Source organism: Anomaloglossus baeobatrachus, chromosome 4 (genome assembly GCF_048569485.1).
Source record: "Anomaloglossus baeobatrachus isolate aAnoBae1 chromosome 4, aAnoBae1.hap1, whole genome shotgun sequence".
Taxonomy (NCBI): Eukaryota; Metazoa; Chordata; class Amphibia; order Anura; family Aromobatidae; genus Anomaloglossus; species Anomaloglossus baeobatrachus.
In genome coordinates, this window is record NC_134356.1 from 279,417,048 (window position 1) to 279,436,044 (window position 18,997).

The 18,997-nt window shown below is 48.5% G+C and overlaps 1 protein-coding gene across 3 annotated transcripts in view; it reads right to left on the minus strand.

Moving 5' to 3' along the window:
* The window catches only part of MDM2 (MDM2 proto-oncogene), a 62,089-nt gene that overhangs the window by 10,177 nt on the left and 32,915 nt on the right, over positions 1 to 18,997 (minus strand). For all 3 annotated transcript variants that reach the window (XM_075344875.1, XM_075344877.1, XM_075344876.1), the window contains exons 6-9: positions 7,260 to 7,324; positions 7,109 to 7,181; positions 6,850 to 7,010; positions 4,221 to 4,382 (exon numbers count right to left, since the gene is read on the minus strand). In XM_075344875.1, the coding sequence (XP_075200990.1) occupies positions 4,221 to 4,382; positions 6,850 to 7,010; positions 7,109 to 7,181; positions 7,260 to 7,324 (461 nt within the window). The remainder of the gene's footprint in view (positions 1 to 4,220; positions 4,383 to 6,849; positions 7,011 to 7,108; positions 7,182 to 7,259; positions 7,325 to 18,997) is intronic.

Sequence of the window (18,997 nt, forward strand, 5' to 3'; positions counted from 1 at the left end):
TCAGAGTGGTCTAGAAACATACTCGGTGTACGCTTGGGGAACCTGAAACGGAATTTCTCCTGCTGAGAAGCTGACTCCTCCGCCGGAGGAGCTGAGGGAGAAATATCCAGCGTTTGATTGATGGACGCAATAAGATCGTTCACTATGGCGTCCCCGTCTGGAGTATTAAGATTGAGAGCGCCCTCAGGATCAGAATCCTGATCAGCTGTATCCGCATCATCAACCAGAGATTCCCCCCGCTGAGACCCTGAACAATATGATGTCGAGGGAAATTCTAAGCGAGCCCGCTTAGTCGGTCTGGGACTGGGGTCTAAGTCAGAACCCTCAGCCTGGGATGTATGAGATACCCCGGGAGGACATTGTTGGTCCAACTGAGGGGGGCCAGGGAACAATGATGCAACAGAGTCCCTTTGCTGAGATACCGGCCTGGACTGCAAGGCTTCTAGTATCTTAGCCATAGTCTCAGAGAGTTTTCCAAACTCCGTCCCCGTCACCTGAACAGCGTCAACAGGTGGCTCCCCCTGGGCCCCTCTTAGCAGAGGCTCTGGATGAAGAAGTGCCACAGGGGCTGAACATTGCACACAATGAGGGTCAGTGGAACCTGCCGGCAGCTGGGTCGTACAAGCGGCGCAGGCAGCATAATAAGCCTGTGTTTTGGCACCCCTGCCTTTTGTGGGCGCCATGCTATTGTTTTCCCTGAGCAACACAATAGGGTATATAGCCAGAATGAACTGTGCTCATACAGTGTAAAGAATATACTATAAACAAATAATGTATCAATACACTCCAGCACCATGGGGCTAGCACCAACAGGTGCTGCTTACCACCCGCCTAAAGCGGTTGTGAGGCCACCAGAGACCGTGTCTGGGTCTCCCAGGGTTTGTCCCTCTCTGCAGCGTCGGAGGACTGACAGGAATGGCTGCGGCGTCCTGACGAGAGGAGGGAGCTGTGGGCGTGGCCGAGAAAGTGCGGGAACTGGTGCTCACACTGTGCACAGTGAGGGGGGTGGAGTATGCAAATCATACTCCAGCCCTCAATGCTGCTCGTTCCGTGCAGCGTCCCGCCCTTCCCCTGCCTGTCAGGGCTGAGGGCGGGAGAAAAGGAAACTAGGCCGCAAGAAAGCCGGGGACTCGAGTATAAGCGTGGCCGCCGTAAAAGCGCGGCCGGCGCCGAAGTCCCCGGCGAACTACAAGTCCCAGCCGCGCCGCAGTTTCCCATGGCAGCGGCGGTTAGCGCGGTAGCCCCTACATATAAACACACTCAGCGACGCTGAGTGTGTAATGGCACAGTTTAACCCGGTCAGCGCCGCGGTCCCCGGTGCACTAGCACACCCAGCAAAGCTCAGGTGTTGCCGTGCGCGGTCCCCACAGGGATACAGAGTACCTTCAAGTAGCAGGGCCATGTCCCTGAACGGTACCCGGCTCCTATCCAGCAGGCTCCACAGGAGTTGTGGATGAAGCACGGTCTCAGTGCCTGGAGACCGATAGGATCCCACTTCGCCCAGAGCCCTGAGGGGGATGGGGAAGGAAAACAGCATGTGGGCTCCAGCCTCCGTACCCGCAATGGATACCTCAACCTTAACAACACCGCCGACAAGAGTGGGGTGAGAAGGGAGCATGCTGGGGGCCCTATATGGGCCCACTTTTCTTCCATCCGACATGGTCAGCAGCTGCTGCTGACCAATCTGTGGAGCTATGTGTGCAGGTCTGCCTCCTTCGCACAAAGCAAAAAAACTGAGGAGCCCGTGGGAGCACGGGGGGTGTATAGGCAGAAGGGGAGGGGCTTAACACTTTTAAGTGTAATACTTTGTGCGGCCTCCGGAGGCATAGCCTATACACCCAATTGTCTGGGTCTCCCAATAGAGCGACAAAGAAATTATATATATATAAAAAAAACTTGCTCCATTTTTCATTATAGATGAGCTGTTTTTTGACCGTGGTCCATCCAATATAAAGTTTTTCCCCCAGTGAATATATATCCCCCGAGTTGCTATATGTTAGACCCTGTGTCTCTCTGATTTTTGCCTGTTTTTTCTGAGCACCAGTCTACACAGGCGTACGTTGGTTGTGTTTTTTTTCCCCACGCCTCTGAACTTTGTTCACCTCTCTGACACTAGCTCCGTACTGCATTTCATTGAAGGTTCCACAATATACTCCACACATAGCCCTCGGCTATCCGCTCTCTTCTAGCAATTCCTTGACAGCAATTTGAGCTCCATCATTATACCCTTAGGCTGCCTGCCTAATAGGAAACTACCTTAGGACTATGATAAATTACAACTCGGGGCGGTAGTCCTGTGGTTGATGTCTCTGCTCCTCCATGAAATCGTGCTGTTTTTCTTTATTTTACACCAGGTTCTAACCCCGTGTATGTCGTTCAGTATCTATTATATATTATATATTTATTTTGTTTTTCCTTTGTCAGGATTATTGTACATATTTACTGTATGTTAGTAGAAGTGTATATAACTTTTTTTGATCATAATTCAATATTCAGGGAACTGTTTGAACATACAGATTTCTAGAATGATCTGGATCCCGCCCGCTTTCAAAGTTTTTTTTCAGGATGGGTGTTTCCTATGACATCATTGCATGCTTTTATACTTCACCATCTCACTTGAAACCAGATTTGATGTTCTCTTGCCAATGTCCTGATGAAGGGAGCTGTGTCTCCAGAAACGCGTAACTTGTGCATGTTATTAAAGAAGCATTACTCTCTTCCTGGATCCATTGAGTCCTTGGCGCGGAATTAAGACCCTTCTTCTATCACTCTCTGTTTTTTTAATTTATGTTACTTGTCTCACATGGGGACTATCACAGCAGTCTGGTCGCCTGTGCATTTCTGCTGATCAGAGCACCATCATTCCTATAAGTGGCAGCACGCTGTCGGTTCTCACAGGAAGTGAGTCACGGCAGCGTCAGGGGTCATCAGCTGACCCCACGCTACCCTGGCAACAGTGACTGTGTCACGGGGTCGCGGCGGGGAACAGCGCGATCCCTGCTGCAGCTATTTAAAGTGTGACAGCGCGATCTACAGGGTTAACAGGTGGGGGCGGATCTCCGATCAACCTGCACCTGTTAGTCCCACATGTCTACTGATCAGATCAGCAGACATGTGTGGGGATTAATACAGGCTCGCCGCCAGAGCCCGTGGTAACGGGAGATGGACGACCAAGGACGTAGTTACGTCCTTGGTTGTAAAGGGGTTAATCACGTTTTGATGTGCAATATTGTTGCAGAAAAAAAAACTACCTACAACAAATAAACACCAGGCCAACCCTTAATTTTTTTTTTCCTTTTTCGTGTTTGTTTCTGTCTTTCCTTTCAAAAGACATGACTTTGTCAACTTTCCTGTCAACAGTCATCCTATGGATTGTTTTTTTTTTTTTTTTTTTTTGACGAGTTGTAGTTTTTAAGAGATTTTGTCAGCAGGTTTTAGCTATCGAATCTGAGAACTGCATGAGGTCGGGGCAGACAGCCTGATCCAGGAATATAAAAACAAAGCCATGTATAACTTACTGGATTGTTTTATGTAGTTTTTATAGAATCCCTGTTTCTCTGCTGTACATGTAGAAGTGGTCAGAATATGTAGCTCTGTATAACCCGACCCACCTCCCCGCTTGGCAGCTTCCTCTGTACACTACATTGTGTAACCCCGCCCACCCCCGATTGACAGCTTTTTCTGTACACTGTGTAATCCCACTCACACCACGGATTGGCAGCTTTCTCTGTACACTGTGTAATCCCGCTCACACCACGGATTGGCAGCTTTCTCTGTACACTGTGTAGCCTTGCCCACCCCATTGACTGGCAGCTTCCTCTGTAGTGTGTAAACAAGCCTGCCCCTGATTGGCCACTTCCTCTGTACATTGTGTAACTCAGGCCACACCACGAACTCAGCTTCCTCTGTGCATAACACATTGTGTAACCCAGCCCACACCACTGACTGACAACTTCCTCTGTATACTGTGTAACCAAAAGAAAAAAAGTTTGTTGCCATTTTCTAAGACCTATAACATTCCTTTTTTCTGCCAATAATGCTGTGTGCGGAGATTTTTTTTTTTTTTTATAAAAGCTGAGCTGTTCTTATTGTTGAACATGGGGTACACACATGATGTTTCCAAAATTGCAGTTCTCTTTTGAGAGCGTTGGAAAACTTTCATCGGCAGCAAGAACATGACTAGTAATGTGTCCAGGCCTAAGAATCTATATTAGTCTTACCTCATCATCTAGATCTTCATCTGTTAGTGCTTCTTCAGCTCCACTAGGGTTATAGTCATCTGAATATACAGATTCAACCTCAAACTCTACGCTAAACTGATCAGAATCAGACTCTGCATCCAACCAATTTGAGTCATCAGGTGCTGAGGGGGCCTCATGGTCCTAAAGGAAATAGGAAAAAAAATACTTAGTGATGTGGCATTAATAATGCCCCTTAATATGTTTTACAGTTTTATTGTACGGTAATACCATTTGCCTTTTCTAACTCCTCCATGAAATGCTTGATCTCAGCAAACTCAACCTTTAGCAAGACCTTTCAGTTGAAGCCTACGATTGGCTACAGTGGCATATGGCAAGACATCTCTGGATCCCAGTTCCAGCAAATGCCCAGGCTACTGTTATTAGAGTAGACACAAATGGGTTTGGGTTTTTATGCCTTTTTTTAATTAAAATTTTCTCTTTTTTCATATTTTATGATTGTGACTGAGGATTTTTCTGCAGATCTGTAGGTAATCCACAATTAGTGGGTTGAGCTTTAAATTATGACACGTTAAATTTACCAAGGTAATATTTTTTTTTCAAATGACAAGGTGATGCTGCAGATTTTACGTTTCACCATGCAGGTCTCTCTGTGTGAAAAATTGCATCTCCTCTTTTTCCCCAATATTGTAGATTACTTTCTGTCCAAAAACCCAGATAGAAATCTGCAGCAATTCCAGTACATGGAAACATACACCAAAAGCAGAGAGCTAGCGGTTGGCCTTCAGACGTATATCCAAATACAATCTAAATAAACCTCTAGTGGTAAACATGCTGGCCTTTAGGATACATTGTTCATGGATTATTAATACATAGAAAACTAGAAGAACATAAGATTATTGATGGTGAAAATTGGTTCAATTAGATAGACTAATGTCAACTGTCAGCAGTGAGCAAAACTGGGTCTGCCCTGGTTTGCTTTCACCCGCTAACAGCAAACATAAGGAATAGTGAAATAATGAGGAATTGATACAAAGTAAAAAGCTGATTAATTATACAATGATTAAATCTGTTGCCAGGTTTTAGTACCCCATCTGAAAGCAGCATTATGGAGCAGAGATTCTGATTCCAGTAATGTATCACTTTTTGGGTTGCATGCTGCAGTTTTGATAAATTACTTTATCAGCTGTTGATCTAACATTTCTCTGAATGCAGAGCTCTGTACGAGAGGCTGCTGATAAGTCTTTGGCTTTGTGATCTTTTTCTACGGTAAAGAATGCTACATCACATGAAAGCCTTGTGTGTCTAATATAGGTTTTCAAAATGTTGTGTCTGTTGCTGATAGCAACAGTGTTCTACGCATGCGGGAAAACAATTGTGGAGTCTAATGCGATATTCACAGCAACTGAGAGCAGAGGAGTGATAAAAGTCTTGTTTCTGCAAGCAAAGTCCCTGAAGAATATTCATGGTGATATGTCGCAGACATTGGGGGATCTATGCCCTTCATATTCCACAGTTAAGAACTGGGTTGCCAAATTTAAAACAGGTCAGTTCAGCACCATTGATAAGGAACGTCCTGGACGATCGAAAGTGGTTGTTGTTCCGGAGATCGTTGATGCTGTGCGAACCTCATACTGGAGAAACTATTAATTTCAGCTAAAGCAATAGCAGAACTCATGGGGATTTCCCGTGAACGTGTTTGTGTCATTAACCATCAACACTTGGATATAAGGAGGCTATCTACAAAGTGGGTCCCCAAATGTTTGACAACACATCAGAGAAGCATGCAAGTGATAACTTTCCGATCCATCTGCCAGTGTTTCCGGACTGATAAGAACTTCCTGGATTGACTGGTCACTATGGATGAGACCTGGATTTATTTGTATGACCCTGAAAACAAGAAGCAGTCAAAAGAGTGGAGGCACAGTGGTTCTCCTCATCCAAAGACGTTCAGGGTGGAAAAATCAGCCACTAAGGTGATGGCGTCTGTGTTCTGGGATAAGGAGGGCGTGCTGCTAGTGGACTACCTTCAAAAGGGTTCCACCATCAATGCAACGTATTACATTGAACTTTTGGATCAAACGAAGGCAGCTCTGAAGGCCAAAAGGTTTGGCAAGCTGTCCAAAGGAATCTTCTTACTGCAAAACAAAGCCTCTGCTCACACTACACAAGCGACCACAGCAAAACTGTAAGAGCTGGGCTTCCAGCTGGTTGATCACCCATCTAATTCACCATATCTAGCTCCCTCCGATTATCATCTGTTTTCAAACCTGAAGAAACACCCCAAGGGTACCAAATTCCACACCATCTCTGATGCCATGGCTGATACGGATGCCTGGTTTGAGGCACTACCGAAATCCTTTTTGCTAAGCTTACAGAACTTGGAATACCAATGTAAGAAGTGTGTTGACAACAGTGGAGAGTGTGTGGAATAAATGTTAAGTTTCATCATCCTATATTGTTTCTTTCTGGGTAAACCCAAAGACTTATCAGCGGCCCTTCGTACATATCCTGGGGATTGTATTAAAAAAAGAAAAAAAAAAAAAAAAGACTGCTACCTGTCATAATTCTTACAATTCCTTCTACATTTTGTCTAGAAACCCTAAATGAACATTATTGAACTATTTGGTCAGAATATTGCCTTACTTACTGCATTAGTAGAGGTATCTGTGGAATCACTGCTATTTCTATCACAGCGTAAGCCACTTATCACCCACCACGAGAGGCTCTCATCAAAGGTTAATGAAATACTGTCTGATTTGTGTCTCTTTCTCTGATGGTCTGGGGGTTGACCACTTGAAGAATTTTCCTCTAAACAAAATAAAAATAAAAATAAACGCTTTAGAAAACACACCTTTTGTACACAGCTACTGGTGCCATTTGCAGATGCTGAATACATAGAAAATTACCTGATTCACTTTGGCTTTTCTTAGAGGATGATGCAGAGGCAGTTATCTTCTCTTGAAGCTCCTCAGTTGAATCCTACAATAATGAAAAAATACATTATGCCAACGCCAACATATAAAGATGAGCAAAACAATCTTATTATAGCAGATATACCTGTATAGAGCGATCAGTTTGTGAAAAATTACTTGCTTCTTTCGCAGAAGTATCTCCGCAGCAATCTGAAAGAAGACGCTTTATTAGTCCAGAAATAGCAATCAGAAAACAAACTTAAACAGGTTTTCACATGAACAAAGTTAATTTTACAGTTTATTTTAATCAAAAGATCTTAGAACAATGATTTAAACAATTGGATGTGATTAAAAAAAATATGCTCTTGAGCTGAGAATCTTTGAAATGCGCCCCTACTATGCACTATGTAATGGCTGTGTCTGACTGCACAGGGATACGGTCTGATCATACCTCATCTCCTGGGCAGGGGAGGAAACAGAGTATCTAGATAACACAGTATGGGATCACAGCTCATTCTTTTTGTGACGTAAAACATTTCCCTGCCGTGTTTCTTAATTTATGTCTTACTTCAAAACGAAGGGGTTGTTTTTTTAAAAAACAAAAACCTAACACATCCAATTGTGTAAATTAACCCCTTCAGCCCCAGAGCGTTTCTCAGTTTGTTTTTTGCTCCCCTTCTTCCGAGAACCGTAATTTTTTTTATTTTTCCGTCAATCTTGCCATATGAGGGCTTGTTTTTTGCGGGACAATTTGTACTTTTAAATGAAACCATAAGTTTTACCATATAGTGTACTGGAAAACAGCAAAAAAATTCCAAGTGTGGAAAAACTGCAAAAAAAAGTGTGATCGCACAATAGTTTTTGGGATATTTTATTCACCATGTTCACTATATTATAAAATGAGGTGTTGCCTGAGGTCAGTGGGAGTTTGTAGACACCAAACATGTATAGGTTTACTTTTATATAAGGGGTTAAAAAAAAATTCACAAGCTTGTCCAATAAAAGTGGTACACGTTTTGCATAATTTTCCGAAACCCATAGTGTTCTCTTTTTTGGGATCTATGGCTCAGTGATGGCTTATTTTTTGTGTCTCGAGCTGACGTGTCTAATGGTACCATTTTTGCGCAGATGCTACGTTTTGATCGTCTGTTATTGCATTTTGCGCAAAACTTGCGGCGACCAAAAAAACCTTCATTTTGGCGTTTGGAATTTTTTAGCTGCTACGCCGTTTACCAATCAGATTAATTGATTTTACATTTTGATAAATCGGACATTTCTGAACGCGGCGATACCAAATGTGTGTATATTTTTTTTAACACTTTAATTTTCAATGAGTTGAAAGGAGGGTGATTTGAAATTTTAGGTTTTTTTCATTTTTTAAAACTTTTTTTTTTTGCTTTTTTTTTTAATTTACTAGTAGTCCCTCTAGGGGAGTATATGGCTCCGCAATCTGATCGCTCTGCCATATCTGTAGATCTCAGCTACAGAACTGAGAACTGCAGATACGCTGCTTTACTCTCAATGCCGGAAGTATGGCGGCACTGAGAGAAAGTGACTTATGTTAGCTACAGGCATCATCACATGACCCTGTGCTACCATGGCAGCCACCGAAAGTCACATGATCACCCACGTGACTTCCGGTGGGGACGGCGGTAAGTAAAAGTAATGGCTGCGCGCACATACATCTCACTGCCAGGCTGGCAGTGAGCTGTAAGGCGTTAAAAGTTGTGGGTGGAAAGCGATTCCACTCCTAACTTGCAGGCACACGTCAGCTATTGAAAACACCTGATATGTGCGCGGATCGCCGTGACCTGGCCACGACAGGGGGCGGGGATTAACCTCAGACGATCCATGACTGATATATCCGTCATGGGTCCTGAAGGGGTTAATATTATTCCAAGAACTCTTGATTGAAATTAACTTTGTTAATAGGACAACTCTTAACATTTGAAAAACTAAGCATGGAGGGTCTATAGAAAATGTCTGCACATGAGAACCCCTCTATATAGAAGACAGAAAAAAAAAGAGAATTTTGTTACTTACCGTAAATTCTTTTTCTTATAGTTCCGTATTGGGAGACCCAGACCATGGGTGTTTAGCTTCTGCCTCCGGAGGACACACAAAGTACTACACTTAAAAGTGTAGCTCCTCCCTCTGAGCTTATACACCCCCTGGTAGCCAGTCCTAGCCAGTTTAGTGCAAAAGCTGAAGGAGAATAGCCACCCACAAGTAGAACCGAGTAAGAACCGGAACAACCGGAGACTCTGTCCACGACAACAGCCGGTGATAACACACGGAACAAGAAAATTGCCAACAAGCAACAGGGAGGGAGCTGGGTCTCCCAATACGGAACTAAGAAAAAGAATTTACGGTAAGTAACAAAATTCTCTTTTTCTTTATCGTTCCTTTGGGAGACCCAGACCATGGGACGTTCCAAAGCTGTCCCTGGGCGGGAATAAACAGAAAAAACTAAGAAGTAGGCGGAGCCTAACTTCACAAGTGGGCGACAGCCGCCTGAAGGATGCGTCTGCCCAAGCTCGCATCTGCCGAAGCATGAGCATGCACTTGGTAGTGCTTCGAAAAGGTATGCAGGCTAGTCCAAGTGGCAGCCTGACAGACTTGTTGAGCCGTAGCCTGGTGCCTAAAAGCCCAAGAGGCACCGACAGCTCTGGTCGAGTGTGCTTTGATCCCCGGCGGGGGAGGCACCCGAGTACTCTGGTAGGCGTCCGAAATGGTCGATCTAATCCAACGGGCCAAGGTCGGCTTAGAAGCAGAGAGAACCTTGCGCCACCCTGTGGTTAGCACAAAAAGAGAGGTGCACCGCCTAAGCGCAGCGGTGCGAGACACATAAATCAGGAGAGCACGCACCAGATCCAGAGTATGCAGCGCTTTCTCAAAGCGATGAACAGGGGCCGGACAGAAGGAAGGCAAGGAAATATCCTGGTTAAGGTGGAAGGGAGAGACCACCTTAGGAAGAAAGTCCGGGGTTGGACGGAGAACTACCTTGTCTTGGTGAAAAACCAAAAAAGGTGACTCCGAGGAGAGCGCAGCCAAATCAGAGACTCTCCTGAGAGAAGTTATGGCAACTAGAAAGGCCACCTTTTGAGAAAGACGATACAAAGAAACCTCCCTAAGGGGCTCGAAAGGGGGTTTCTGCAATACCGTGAGGACCAAGTTAAGGTCCCAGGGATCCAAGGGCCGCCGATGAGGCAGAATGATATGAGACGCACCTTGCATGAAGGTGCGGACCTGAGCCAGCCGGGCGAGACGCCGCTGGAACAGCACTGATAGAGCTGAGACTTGTCCCTTGAGAGAGTTGAGGGACAGTCCTAGCTGCAGACCGGACTGTAAAAAAGACAGAAGGGTCGGCAACGAGAATGGCCAAGGAGAATGGCCGGAAGAGCGACATCAGGACAGGAAAATTTTCCAAGTCCTGTGATAGATCTTGACGGAGGAAGACTTACGGGCCCGAGTCATAGTGGAGATGACTTCAGGAGGAATACCAGAAGCCGTCAAAATCCAGGACTCAAGAGCCACGCCGTCAATTTGAGTGCCGCAGAATTCGGGCGGAAAAAACGGACCTTGCGAGAGCAGGTCTGAATGGTCCGGAAGATGCCACGGCATCTCCACGGACAGTTGGAGCGGGTCCGGATACGAAGCTCGCCTGGGCCAGTCCGGTGCAATGAGGATGACTCGACGGCCCTCCATTCTGATCTTGCGCAGGACTCTGGGCAAGAGAGCTAGAGGGGGAAACACGTAGGACAGACGAAACTGGGACCAGTCTTGAACCAGAGCGTCCGCGGCGAAGGCCTGAGGATCATGGGAGCGAGCCACGTAAACTGGAACCTTGTTGTTGTGACGGGATGCCATTAGGTCCACGTCCGGAGTGCCCCACTTTCAATCAATCTGCCGCAACACTGCCGGGAGCAGGGATCACTCGCCACCGTCCACGGATTGACGGCTGAGATAATCTGCCTCCCAGTTTTCTACGTCAGGGATGTGGACTGCGGATATGGTGGACTTGGAGTCCTCCCCCCATTGAAGAATGCGTTGGACCTCCAACATTGCCAGGCGGCTGCGTGTCCCGCCTTGGTGATTGATGTAGGCAACCGCTGTCGCGTTGTCTGACTGGACTCGAATGTGCCTGCCCGCCAACAGGTGGTGAAAGGCTAGGAGAGCTAGAAGCACAGCTCTGGTTTCCAGCACATTGATTGAAAGGGCTGACTCGGACGGAGTCCAAGTGCCCTGTGCTCTGTGGTGGAGATGTACCACTCCCCAGCCGGATAGGCTGGCATCCGTGGTGAGAATCACCCAGGACGGAGTCAGGAAGGAGCGCCCTTGGGACAGGGAGAGGGGTCGAAGCCACCACTGAAGAGAGCTCCTGGTCCGTGGCGACAGAGCCACTAACCTCTGTAAGGAGGAAGGCCGCTTGTCCCAACAGCGGAGAATGTCCAGCTGCAGAGGACGCAGATGGAACTGGGCAAAGGGAACCGCCTCCATGGAGGCCACCATTTGACCCAGCACCTGCATCAGGCGCCTGAGGGAATAACGGTGGGGCCTCGGGAGAGAGTGCACCGCTAGCCGGAGAGACTGCTGTTTGATTAAGGGCAACTTCACAAGTGCCGGCAAAGTCTCGAACTGCATCCCTAGGTACGTGAGACTCTGAGTCGGAGTCAGAGTGGATTTGGGAAGATTGACAATCCACCCGAATTGGGCTAGGGTGGCGAGAGTGAGCGAAACACTCCGCTGACAGTCTGCGCTGGATGTACCCTTGACCAGAAGGTCGTCCAGATAAGGAAGCACTGCTAACCCCTGGAGGTGCAGGACCGCAATCACTGCCGCCATGACCTTGGTGAATACCCGAGGGGCCGTGGCTAACCCGAAGGGGAGAGCCACGAATTGGAAATGATCCTCTCCTATCGCAAAACGTAACCAACGCTGATGTGACACTGCGATTGGCACATGTAGATAGGCATCTCTGATGTCGATGGACGCCAGGAAATCCCCTTGGGTCATAGAGGCAATGACTGATCGCAGAGACTCCATGCGAAAATGCCACACCCGGACATGCTTGTTGAGAAGCTTGAGATCCAAGATGGGCCGGAAGGTACCGTCCTTTTTTGGAACTAGGAAGAGATTTGAGTAAAAACCTCTGAACCGTTCCTGAGCGGGAACTGGGACAATCACTCCGTTTGCCTGCAAGGACGCCACGGCCTGTGAGAAGGCGGCGGCCTTGGAGCAGGGGGGAGTTGAGAGAAAAAAATCTGTTTCGCGGGCTGGAAGAGAATTCTATCCTGTAGCCGTGAGATATGACGTCTCTCACCCACTGATCAGAGACTTGCTTTAACCAAGCGTCGCCAAAGTGGGAGAAACTGCCACCGACTAAGGACGTGGCTGGAGCGGGCCGAGAGTCACGAGGAGGCTGCCTTAGTGGCAGAACCTCCTGCGGTCTTCTGCGGACATGCTTTTGGGCGCCAGTTGGATTTCTGATCCTTGGCTGAGTTAGCGGACGAGGCGGAAGGCTTAGAGGATGACCAGTTGGAGGAACGAAAGGAACGAAACCTCGATTGATTCCTACCCTGGGCGGGTTTCCTGGTCTTGGTTTGTGGCATGGAAGTACTCTTCCCGCCAGTAGCTTCTTTAATGATTTCATCCAGCTGTTCACCAAACAGCCGTGAACCAGCAAAAGGGAGCCCAGCAAGAAACTTCTTGGAAGAAGCATCTGCCTTCCACTCTAAGCCACAAGATCCTGCGGATAACAAGAGAATTAGCTGAAGCCACCGCAGTGCGGTGAGCAGCCTCTAGCATGGCAGACATGGCATAGGATGAAAAAGCTGAAGCCTGAGCAGTTAAGGTAACCATCTCAGGCATAGATTCCTTGGTGAGGGAATGCATCTCCTCTAGAGAAGCAGAGATGGCTTTGAGAGCCCACACTGCTGCAAAACTCGGGGAAAACGCGGCCCCCGCAGCTTCATACACAGATTTGGCCAGAAGGTCAATCTGACGGTCAGTGGAATCCTTAAGTGAGGTGCCGTCAGCCACCAACACAACGGTCCGGGCTGAGAGCCTAGACACCGGAGGGTCTACCTTTGGGGAGTGAGACCACTCCTTGACCACCTCAGGTGGAAATGGAAACCGGTCATCAGAACCACGCTTTGGAAAGCGTTTGTCAGGGCAGGTCCTGGATTTGGTCACAGCGGTCTGAAAACTGGAGTGGTTAAAGAACACACTCTTCTTAGGCGAGGTAAACTGGTGCTTTTCTGCCAGAGAGGGTTGCTCCTCTGATACTGGCGGATTGAGATCCAGCACAGAATTAATAGAAGCAATCAAATCACTAAGATGTGAGTCACCCTCAGAAAAATCGAAGGGATACATAGCCTCCGAGCCCCCAGTGAGGGTATCCTCCTCATCTTGAGAGTCAGCTCTTGAGACAGAGCCGTGGGACGGGGAGGGGAGGAAACCCTGCGCCTTCTCTTAGAAGGACGGGGTCTGGGATCAGATGACGAATCCTCCGTGAGCTCCGATGGACGGAGGTCAGAGGATAGGAATCCTCTGTCAAGAGTATTAGAGGCACCCTGTGAGGGGGACTGATGCATATTCATCAAAGTCCTGGACAAAAGTCCCATGGACTCAGCAAATGACTGGGATATGGACCTAGAAAAGGACTCTACCCAGGCCGGGGGTTCAGTCACAGGTGCAGCAGCAGCCTGAGAGACCACTGGGGGTGAGACTCCAGGCTGTGGCACCGCCAAGTTAGAGCAACCATCACAGTGTGGATAAATGCTCGGCTCAGGCAGCAGGAGCTTACATGCAGTACATGCAGAATAAAGCTTTGGAGCCTTGCTCCTTGTGTGAGACATGCTGCTGGAGTGGGGGCTTTGCAGAGAATGAACCCCAGGGAGAATATACAGAGGTCCACAACCGGAGACCGGCTGTAGCTTACCAGACCGCTGAGCGCGGTGTTGTGTGCCCTCCAGATCCCGAAGCCCGGTCCCCCAGTCGCAGCACCTCAGCAGAGATGCAGAATGCAGGATGTCCCAGAGCAGAGTGAACTCTGCCTGAGAAACCGGAGTGAAAAGAGGGGGCGGGACTAGGGGGCATTCCTATAAAAGAGCGGGAACTGGAGGGCTATAGAGACCTGCAGGGAAGGAGGGACGCCCCAGAAGTGGGGAGTGTCCCTCCCCTGTGTAGAACGGCCGCCGGGAGGAGTCGAACCTTTACCCTCTGCATGAGTGACATGCGAGGGCAGGAAAATGAAACTAGGCCTCCGGCGAAGCCGGGGCCTAAATTTAAGCGGTGAGGCCGACAAGCAGGCACCATCGGCGCGGTTCTCAGGCAAAAGCTAGAGAACCCGCCGGAAAAGTTAAAACAATCACATACAGCATACTCTCCCCTTACAATAAAGAACCGGGACCCCCAACATAAACGTCTCAGGTACTTAGCTGCTGAGAAGCAGGGCCATGTCCCTGGGGATGAGTGCTCCGGTCCAACAGAATCCTCAAGGGGCTGTGGATGGAGACCGGACTCCTGCCAGGCATGGAGACCGTGCTGGCTCCCACTTCAAGCCAGAGCCCAGAAGGGATGGTGAAGGAGCGCGGCATGTAAGGCTGCAGCCTTGTAAATCAACCTTAACAACACCGCCGACACAGTGGGGTGAGAAGGGACATGCCGGGAGTCCAGACATGGACCCGCTTTTCTTCAAACTCTTTCCAAAAGTCAAACAAATCAGATGAGAATGCATGTGTGGATGTATGCCTCCTGACACAAAGCAATAAACTGGCTAGGACTGGCTACCAGGGGGTGTATAAGCTCAGAGGGAGGAGCTACACTTTTAAGTGTAGTACTTTGTGTGTCCTCCGGAGGCAGAAGCTAAAACACCCATGGTCTGGGTCTCCCAAAGGAACGATAAAGAAAAGTCTCTGCTGAAGAATTGTTGATTAAGTTAGCATCAAAAAATATTATGAAGCCCAAAATGGTACCAATATGAAGTCCAACTTATCCCACAAAAAAAACAAGCACGACCTATGACGTACCCAGTACGTCATGGCAAAATCGCAGCCCTGGAGCCCCTGTAAGTGCGATAGTTGTAATGAAATAGAAGATTCGGGAAGGAGGGGACCTCTGCCTGACCTCAGGAGGGATGGTGTCTCCTCCCCGAACCTACAGAGGCTGTGATTGGCTCACGAATGCCACTCAGCCAATTACAGTCACTGTAATGTGTCAGTCATTGAAAATGGTTGACACATTGAAATCCAGCCATAATCAGTGCTGCTGTAGCACTGATGACTGGCTGGAGCTGGGTGAACTTTGTTTCACCCGCCCCCAGCTCTGATTGGAGAGACCGGCCTTGTGACCGATCTCTCCAATCACCGTGGATCTGGTGCCGGTGACCTGTAGGTGACCGCTACCCTCAGCTTCACTCCGTCCGTTAAAGCTGATGAGAGCAGTCGCTGCGGGTGCCCATCGGTAAGTTATAGCCCCCCCGATCCACCGCTGCCCCCCGCCGATCCACCGCTGCCCCCCCAATCCACCGCTGCCCCCCCAATGCCGCTATTCCCGCCACTGTCCCTGCCCGCCACGCTGCTGTTCCCACCACTGTCCCTGCCCGCCATGCCGCTTTACACGCCGCCACCGTCCCCTTTCAGTCGCACCCACCTTTTTCAGCCGCCACTGCACCCGATCGGCGGCCGCCGCCTCCTCCATCGGCTGCCACTGCACCTAATCGGCCGTCGCCTTCCATGTGCTGCCTCCCCTCCATGTACTTGCCCCCCCTCCCCCCTCCATGTGCTGCCTCCCCTCCCCCCGCCATGTGCTCCCTCCCCTCCCCCCTCCATGTGCTGCCTCCCCTCCCCCGACCCATGTGCTGCCTCCCCTCCCCCCCTCCCCGGACCCATGTGCTGCCTCCCCCCTCCCTCCATGTGCTGCCTGCCTCCCCCCCTCCCTCCATGTGCTGCCTCCCCCCCTCCCTCCATGTGCTGCCTCCCCCACTCCCTCCATGTGCTGCCTCCCCCACTCCCTCCATGTGCTGCCTCCCCCACTCCCTCCATGTGCTGCCTCCCCCACTCCCTCCATGTGCTGCCTCCCCCACTCCCTCCATGTGCTGCCTCCCCCACTCCCTCCATGTGCTGCCTCCCCCACTCCCTCCATGTGCTGCCTCCCTCTAGATAAATTCCATGAGGGGTCTAGTTTCCAAAATGGGGTCACTTGTGGGGGAGCTCCATTGTTTAGGCACCTCATGGGGTCTCCAAACACAACATGGCATCCACTAACTATTCCAGACAATTTTGCATTTGAAAAGTCAAATGACACTTCTTGCCTTCTGAGCCCTGCCGTGCGCCCAAACAATTGATTTCCACCACATAAGAGATATCGGTGTACTCAGGAGAACAAGCACAATTAATTTTATGGAGCATTTTTTCCTGATACCCTTGTGAAAATGCTAAATTTTATGGCTAAAGTAACATTTGTGTGTAAAAAAGTTAAATTTTCATTTTTTCTTTCTACATTGATTTGGTTGCTGTGAAGCTCCTAAAGGGTTAATAAACTTCTTGGATGTGGTTTTGAGCAGAGTGAGGGGGTCACTTTTGGGTATTTTCTGTCACCTAGGCCTCTCAAAGTCACTCCAAATGTGATGTGGTATTTAAAAAATTTTTTTTTGCAAATTTTGTGGGAAAATGCAAAATAGCTGATGAACTTTGAACCCTTCTAACTTCCTAACGAAAAAACATTTTGTTTCGAAAATTGCGCTGATGTAAAGCAGACATGTTGGAAATGTTATTTAGTAACTAATTTGTGTGACATATCTCTCAGATTTATGGGCATAACATTTCAAATTTTGAAAATTGCGAAATTTTCGCCAAATTTTCGAAATTTTCACAAATAAACGCAAAACATATCGGCCTAAATTTACCACTGATAAAGTATAATATATCACGAAAAAAGAATGTCAGAATCACCAGGATCCGTTGAAGCGTTCCAGAGTTATAACCTGTCAAAGTGACACTGGTCAGAAATGTAAAAAAATGGCCGGGTCTTTAAGGTGAAAACAGGCTGGGGGCTGAAGGGGTTAGGCTATGTGCGCACGTTGCGTAATTACATGCAGTTACGCTGCGCTTTGTAGCGCAGCATAACTGCATGCGTCCTGCGTCCCCTGCATAATCTATGAAGATTATGCAGGAGCCGTGCACATGTGGCGTCTTAGAGCACAGCGCTTCGGCTGCTGCCCGAAGCGCGCATTCTAAGAAGTGACATGTCATTTCTTTCCTGCGCTTTGCCGGCAGCTCCTGCTCTGTCTATGGCAGGAGCTGCAGTCAGAGCGCATGGAATGGGCATTTTTTTTTTCCTCTACGGACATTTTCTGCAGCGATTTGAAGCGCATGTGTGCTCTGCAGATCGCTGCAGAAATTTCTGCAGAGCTAGTACGCAACGTGCGCACATAGCCTAAGGCCATATTCCTTTCTCTAATATTGTGCAAAAGAAGGGAATTTTGTTACTTACCGTAAATTCCTTTTCTTCTAGCTCCTATTGGGAGACCCAGACGATTGGGTGTATAGCACTGCCTCCGGAGGCCACACAAAGCAATTACACTAAAAAGTGTAAGGCCCCTCCCCTTCTGGCTATACACCCCCAGTGGGATCACTGGCTCACCAGTTTTAGTGCAAAAGCAAGAAGGAGGAAAGCCAATAACTGGTTTAAACAAATTCACTCCGAAGTAACGTCGGAGAACTGAAAACCGTTCAACATGAACAACATGTGTACCCGAAAAACAACCAAAAATCCCGAAGGACAACAGGGCGGGTGCTGGGTCTCCCAATAGGAGCTAGAAGAAAAGGAATTTACGGTAAGTAACAAAATTCCCTTCTTCTTCGGCGCTCCATTGGGAGACCCAGACGATTGGGACGTCCAAAAGCTGTCCCTGGGTGGGTAAAGAATACCTCATGTTAGAGCTGCAAGACAGCCCTCCCCTATAGGGAGGCAACTGCCGCCTGCAGGACTCTTCTACCTAGGCTGGCGTCCGCCGAAGCATAGGTATGCACCTGATAATGTTTGGTGAAAGTGTGCAGACTCGACCAGGTAGCTGCCTGGCACACCTGTTGAGCCGTAGCCTGGTGTCGCAATGCCCAGGACGCACCCACGGCTCTGGTAGAATGGGCCTTCAGTCCTGATGGAACCGGAAGCCCAGCAGAATGGTAGGCTTCAAGAATTGGTTCTTTGATCCATCGAGCCAGGGTGGCCTTAGAAGCCTGCGACCCTTTGCGCTTACCAGCGACAAGGACAAAGAGTGCATCCGAACGGCGCAAGGGCGCCGTGCGGGAAATGTAGATTCTGAGTGCTCTCACCAGATCCAACAAATGTAAATCCTTCTCATACCGATGAACTGCATGAGGACAAAACGAAGGCAAAGAGATATCCTGATTAAGATGAAAAGAGGATACCACCTTCGGGAGAAACTCCTGAATGGGGCGCAGCACTACCTTGTCCTGGTGGAAGACCAGGAAGGGAGCCTTGGATGATAGCGCTGCCAGCTCAGACACTCTCCGAAGAGATGTGATCGCTACTAGAAAAGCCACTTTCTGTGATAGTCTAGAAAGTGAAACCTCCCTCAGAGGCTCGAAGGGCGGCTTCTGGAGGGCAACTAGTACCCTGTTCAGATCCCATGGATCTAACGGCCGCTTGTACGGGGGTACGATATGGCAAACTCCCTGTAGGAACGTGCGCACCTTAGGAAGGCGTGCCAAACGCCTCTGAAAAAAGACGGATAGCGCCGAGACCTGACCTTTAAGGGAGCCGAGCGACAAACCTTTTTCTAACCCAGATTGCAGGAAAGAAAGAAAGGTAGGCAATGCAAATGGCCAGGGGGACACTCCCTGAGCAGAGCACCAG